The 7,004-nt window shown below is 35.1% G+C and overlaps 1 protein-coding gene across 1 annotated transcript; it reads right to left on the bottom strand.

The window, feature by feature from the left end:
• Positions 1-4,778: 4,778 nt before the first annotated feature.
• LOC139855028 (uncharacterized) lies at positions 4,779-6,532 on the bottom strand. Its single transcript, XM_071844290.1, has 2 exons — positions 6,128-6,532; positions 4,779-4,835 (listed from the first exon to the last, which is right to left on the bottom strand). Exons 1-2 carry the CDS (start codon positions 6,530-6,532, stop codon positions 4,779-4,781), a joined length of 462 nt encoding a protein of 153 aa, XP_071700391.1.
• Positions 6,533-7,004: the final 472 nt, after the last annotated feature.

The following is a 7,004-nucleotide window of genomic DNA, read 5'->3' as shown; positions in this document are numbered from 1 at the left end:
ACTCAAGAATTACGAAACGAGACTTATATGTAACGATTATCGTTGTAACGATATTTTATTGTATGTATCATATTAAGATATATTCATACATCATAATATCATAATAATATAATAATTTAACATCTCATTTTATATAATAAACATTGGGTTAACAACATTAATTGAGATCGTTAACTTAAAGGTTTCAAAACAACACTTACATGTAACGACTAACGAAGACTTAACGAATCCATTAGAATGTATATACATGTTGTGTTTTGATATGTATTCTTATACTTTTGAAAGACTTAAAGACACATATCAAAGTACTTCTACTTAACAAAAATGCTTACAATTACATCCTCGTTCAGTTTCATCAACAATTCTACTCGTATGCACCCGTATTCGTACTCGTACAATACACAGCTTTTAGATGTATGTACTATTGGTATATACACTCCAATGATCAGCTCTTAGCAGCCCATGTGAGTCACCTAACACATGTGGGAACCATCATTTGGCAACTAGCATGAAATATCTCATAAAATTACAAAAATATTAGTAATCATCCATGACTTATTTACATGAAAACAAAATTACATATTCTTTATATCTAATTCATATACCAATAACCAAAAACACCTACAAACACTTTCATTCTTCAATTTTCTTCATCTAATTGATCTCTCTCAAGTTCCATCTTCAAGTTCTAAGTGTTCTTCATAAATTCCATAAGTATAGTTTCATAAAAATCAAGAATACTTCCAAGTTTTCAAGTCTACTTCCAAGCTTCCTAATCCATTCCAAGTAATCATCTAAGATCAAGGAACCATTATTATTTATAGTAGGTTATCTTTCTAATTCAAGGTAATATTCATATTCAAACTTTGATTCAATTTCTACAACTATAACAATCTTATTTCGAGTGAAAATCTTACTTGAACTGTTTTCGTGTCATGATTCTGCTTCAAGAACTTTCAAGCCATCCAAGGATCCTTTGAAGCTAGATCCATTTTTTTCATTTCCAGTAGTTTTATCCAGAAAACTTGAGGTAGTAATGATGTTCATAACATCATTCGATTCATACATATAAAGCTATCTTATTCGAAGGTTTAAACTTGTAATCACTAGAACATAGTTTAGTTAATTCTAAACTTGTTCGCAAACAAAAGTTAATCCTTCTAACTTGACTTTTAAAATCAACTAAACACATGTTCTATATCTATATGATATGCTAACTTAATGATTTAAAACCTGGAAACACGATGAACACCATAAAATCGGATATACGCCGTCGTAGTGAAACCGGGGGCTGTTTTGGTTTGGATATTTAAAAACTATGATAAACTTTGATTTAAAAGTTGTTCTTCTGGGAAAATGATTTTTCATATGAACATGAAACTATATCCAAAAATCTTGGTTAAACTCAAAGTGAAAGTATGTTTTTCAAAATGGTCATCAAGATGTCGTTCTTTCGACGGAAATGACTACCTCTTTAGTAATTGACATGTAACTTAAATTTCTGACTATAAACCTCTACTTTTTTTTCTTGGATTCTTAAATTAGAGTTCAATATGAAACCATAGCAATTTTATTCACTCAAAACGGATTTAAAATGAAGAAGTTATGGGTAAATCAAGATTGGATATTTTTTATCTTTTTAGCTACGGGAAATGTTTAACAAATCTATACAAATCATATCCTAGCTAACTTATATTGTATTATACATGTATTCTAATATATTATGTAATCTTGGGATACCATAGAAACATATTCAAATGTTTTGACATATCATATCGACCCATGTATATATATTATTTGGAACAACCATAGACACTCTATATGCAGTAATGTTGGAGTTAGCTATACAGGGTTGAGGTTGATTCCAAAAATATATATACTTTGAGTTGTGATCTAGCCTGAGACGTGTATATACTGGGTCGTGGATTGATTCAAGATAATATATATCGATTTATTTCTGTACATCTAACTGTGGACAACTAGTTGTAGGTTATTAACGAGGACAGCTGACTTAATACACTCAAATCTTTAAAACATAATAAAAATGGTTGCAATTATATTTTGATCATACTTTGATACATATGTACATATTTGTATAGGTTCGTGAATCGATCTGTGGCCAAGTCTTATTTTCGAGGAAGGAAATATCTGTGAAAGTGAGTTATAGTCCCACTTTTAAAATCTAATATTTTTGGGATGAGAATACATGCAGGTTTTATAAATGATTTACAAAATAGACACAAGTACGTGAAACTACATTCTACGGTTGAATTATCGAAATCGAATATGCCCCTTTTTATTAAGTCTGGTAATCTAAGAATTAGAGAACAGACACCCTAATTGACGCGAATCCTAAAGATAGATCTATTGGGCCTAACAAACCCCATCCAAAGTACCGGATGCTTTAGTACTTCGAAATTTATATCATATCCGAAGGGTGTCCCGGAATGATGGGGATATTCTTATATATGCATCTTGTTATTGTCGGTTACCAGGTGTTCACCATATGAATGATTTTTATCTCTATGTATGGGATGTGTATTGAAATATGAAATCTTGTGGTCTATTGTTACGATTTGATATATATAGGTTAAACCTATAACTCACCAACATTGTTGGTGACGTTTAAAGCATGTTTAATCTCAGGTGAATACTAAGAGCTTCCGCTGTTGCATACTAAAATAAGGACAAGATTTGGAGCCCATGTTTGTATGATATTGTGTAAAAACTGCATTCAAGAAACATATGTCGATGTAATATATTTCTATTGTAAACCATTATGTAATGGTCATGTGTAAACAGTATATTTTGATTATCATTATTTGATAATCTACGTAATGCTTTTAAAACCTTTATTGATAAAATAAAGGTTATGGTTGTTTTAAAAATGAATGCAGTCTTTGAAAAACGTCTCATATAGAGGTCAAAACCTCGCAACGAAATCAATTAATATGGAACGTTTATAATCAATATGAACGGGACATTTCATCACAAGCATACCAACTCCAATTCATCACACAACATGTTCCTTCCATTCCTTTTATTCTTACAAAACAAAAACAAAAGAAAATATAAAAACTAACTAGCCCACTTTCGGAGGGATCCGCTTTAAACCACCCGATAGCGCGGGTGGACGAGTTTTGTCTCGTGAGGGCTTCTAGCGAACATATACCCACAAAGTTCATTTAGCTACTAAAATAAAAATAAGAAAAATAAAATAAAATAAGAAAAATAAAAGAAAAGAAAAGTGTACATGTTATTACAGACGGAGCACAGGACCTGATTAAAATCAGAGAGACTCATCCCATTCGGGGATCAGGACCAAATATACTATCAAATAAGCTCCTCGATAACGGTGCCATGTCAAACACCGACTTCCTGCCCTCCTCTCTAGCTCTCTCCATATCCGGTGGTAATGGTGTGGGTTGCTGATAAAACAATGGTGGTGCTACAGATGGTGCGGGTGGATTCACATACTCCACACCTGGTGCAAACCCCGAAGCATAAGTCGTATAATCAATTGGCTTATAATACTGCGTAATCGGCCGATTCTGCAACATATCCTCATACCGACGCCTTCGGTTATCCCTTTCAAAAACATCTTGTTGATATCGCTCAGTCAGGTAGAACTGAGCCCTAGCTGCATCAAGAAGAGTACTCTGTTGCTCCTCCATTCTAGACAACCTTTGTTTATCCACCTGAACATATCTCCTACCTCGACTCGATCCTTCACCTTGAGGGTTGTAATTCAGATCATCCCTATCATTTATATTCTCGGCAGCTCGGATAATTCGCTCGGCCGACGCGGCTGAATCATAATCTTCTTCTTCTTCAGGAAGCTCATCATCCTCTACCCCGAAAGTACACCTCTCCAAATAAGCTGGATTCTCGATTACATAACCATCCCCTTGTCGCATAAACTCTAACCCGTGAACCTTTTCTTTCACTTTCTTAATTTCTTCTCTTTTTCCCTTGGGATTATTCGAAATCCCTCCATTCCTCCACAAAAAGAAAGACAAAAACTGCATATAAGGGATCACCGCCCTTTGTTTCAATTGTTCTCGACATTCCCAAATCTAAGTCATCATAACAAATCGTAACGAAGGTACCGTTGTGTTGGTTACCATGGCATACAACAAAGGTAGCTCGTGCATTCGAACCAACATAAGATCGCTTTTTCTCTGAAGTATATTGTAATTAATCACCGTTAACAACAACCTTGGAATTATTTTTAGCTTGTTTCTTGAAAGCTCAAAGTTCTCAATATCAGGTCAATCAACGTGAAATAGCGTTCTCACCACCATAGCATATCTATCAGCCGGTACTTCAAACAACCCTTTTACAGTCTGATAATCATACCCATTCTTCCCCTCAATTCTTATCCCTGCATCATATGGTAGGTCTGGGTGTGCTAACTGATTAAAAGTCTCCAATCTCATTGGGATCACAGTGTTTCCCACTTTACCTTCTAATACCAATGTATGTGGAAAATTATCCCCTACGACCCACTTTAACGTTGACAACCAATTAAAAACCTGTGTGGGATAAGTCATTTCCCATGAGCAATTCAACTGCGTGCTCGAAAAACCCATTTGGACTGGTTGAAGTGCAGCTTCCCATCCCCAGTCTGAAAATACCTAAAAAACCCCATATTTTCTCCACACACTTGAAGTTAAGTACCTTTCACAGAAAGCGTTTCTCAAGAGTTGTTCTTTCTTTTCTGTATACAAATGAACCTGCCAATCATAAGGTAGTTCACTTAACCACTTCTTGTCCATTCAATTTGGAGATTCTCCTTGATTGCTACGGCTTCTCTTTCCTCTTCCCGACATTTTCTGCAATTACACAATCTCAACAAACAATTTAGGTCTTTAAACAAAACAATTTACATGTCATTGCTCAATATGTCACATTATAAACTTTTAGCAATACATGCAAATCCTAACCTCATGCACTAAATCAACACATCAATCTTATATACCTCGTTTAACCACAAGACACTTAGTTTAACATGTTATACATTATCATCACCATTAATCACCCCCTTGTTCAAGTAAACTTCATATTACATTGTAATTATCATTCCAAAGAAAACTACGAACTCTATTATCTAACAATATTGCATTGACACTTAACAAACACCAATTTAAACATTTAACATTGAAATCACACATTCAAGTCACAAACATTACCAATTTTTCAGTCAAAGTCAACCCTAGTCAACTACTTGAAAGCAATTAACAAGTTTTAACCTAAACTTTCGAAATGGTCATGCATACATACCCTACTAACATATCTAAGCACAATTAACAATAGCTAGAACAAAAACAATGCTTAAACATAATTATTTCGAATTAACCCTAGCACATAAACATGAAAGTAGCAAAAACCCTAAATTGATAACCAAAAACAATGAGAAACACAAGAATGATGATTACCTTGATGTTAAAACACTTGAATTGAAAGAATACTTGAAGAATTTAACCCACAAATCAAAAACCCCCAAACTTAGGTTTTAGCCAAGAACACAAATCAACACCCAATTTGAATGATTTTGTAAGGATTTGGATGTTTTTGTGAAGTGTTATGACGAATTGATGATGTTTTGAACTGCGATTTGGTGTTTAGATGATGAAAAATTAGGGTTTAGAGTTATGGTGGTCGTGGTTAATGGCTGCACTTGAGTTATATATAAATATATAATTTTTCCCAATTTTAAACCCCTAAAACCGGCACCAGCGAAATTACACTGGCGTAAAATACGCCAGATCTGGCGTAAAATACGCCAATACAATTTCTGGCGTACAAACTTGGCGTATTTTTACGCCCGAGATGCAAAATTTTTCTGACCCCACGAGTAACATAGGCGTAAAATACGCCAAAACTGGCGTAAATTACGCCAGTACTCAGGTTCCAAAAATTTTTAAAATTTCCATTTTTCACATTCTTTTCGCACAAAACGTTTTTGGGATTAAAAACCTTGACCCCCTCCCACACTTTGAGCATTGCATTGTCCTCAATGTAAAAAGTTAGAGATAGTCCTTTAAACCAATCCCATTTTAAGCCTCAAAAATGGTACTTTGCCCCGCCCGTATGTACAAAACAAACTAAAACACCTACAACTTACAAACTTTACAAAGGTGTGCGGATTTTGATGGAGTCGCGCACTCGACTCCTCTTCCGGATTAGCATTCGTCCGGATCATCGGCTCCATTGTTGTAGAGCCGAATCCATCTTCCATACGGAACGTGATCATGTTATCTTCATCTTTAATTATCAAAGTCCCCGTATCAAAATCTAGTGACATCCTTGCGGTCGCTAGAAATCCTCGTCCCAATACAATTGGAGTGTTTACATCCGGTTCACAATCCATAATGAAGAAATCTTCTTTGTAACAAATACCGTGGATAATGAAAAGAACATCTTCTGCAACCCCGATTGGGTCATCAACCGTTTGATTGCCAAATCGAATACTCGTATTAGTTCGAACCAACTCCCGGATGCCTATTGATTTTGCAACCTTAGTTGGCATCATATTAACACTTGCACTCGAATCTAGCAAAGCCCTGTAAGTCTTCTTCTTTTAAAATTGACACATAACCGAAAACTCGCCCGGATCTCTATACTTAATGCGAGGTTTGAATTCACATTTTGGTTTGGACTCGACGTATTCAACTTCAATTGTCCACCCCTCATCGTCAACAAAAGATGTTTTGGTGTTGTTCATGAATCTTTCCGTGTTTTCTTTTCCCCACATACTTTCAAGCGTCTTACAAATCTCCTCTACATCCACATCCGGTTCTTTTTCTACTTCGGGTGTTTCCGTAACCGTGTTAACACAAATGGTTTCCTCTTTACTCGAACCCTCATCACTCTTCCTCTTCAATTTTCTTTCCAAGTAGAGATGAAAAGACTTTTCTTCTTCAACTATTTCTAGAAGTACTTCAAGTTCTTCCGGACTTAAATCGAACAACATCTTCTCGGTTAACTTGTGGTCACTCCTA

The sequence above is a fragment of the Rutidosis leptorrhynchoides genome, chromosome 6, assembly GCF_046630445.1.
Source record: "Rutidosis leptorrhynchoides isolate AG116_Rl617_1_P2 chromosome 6, CSIRO_AGI_Rlap_v1, whole genome shotgun sequence".
NCBI lineage: Eukaryota > Viridiplantae > Streptophyta > Magnoliopsida > Asterales > Asteraceae > Rutidosis > Rutidosis leptorrhynchoides.
This window is presented reverse-complemented; position numbering and strand designations above follow the sequence as displayed.

Bases quoted from the DNA above. Each gene is read 5' to 3' on its own strand.
- LOC139855028 (XM_071844290.1), bottom strand. From the start codon at position 6,532: ATGCCAACTAAGGTTGCAAAATCAATAGGCATCCGGGAGTTGGTTCGA. The intron at 4,836-6,127 runs GTAAGTTGTAGG...GTGTAATTGCAG, and splicing joins CGCACACCTTTGTAAAGTTT to AAAATGTCGGGAAGAGGAAA.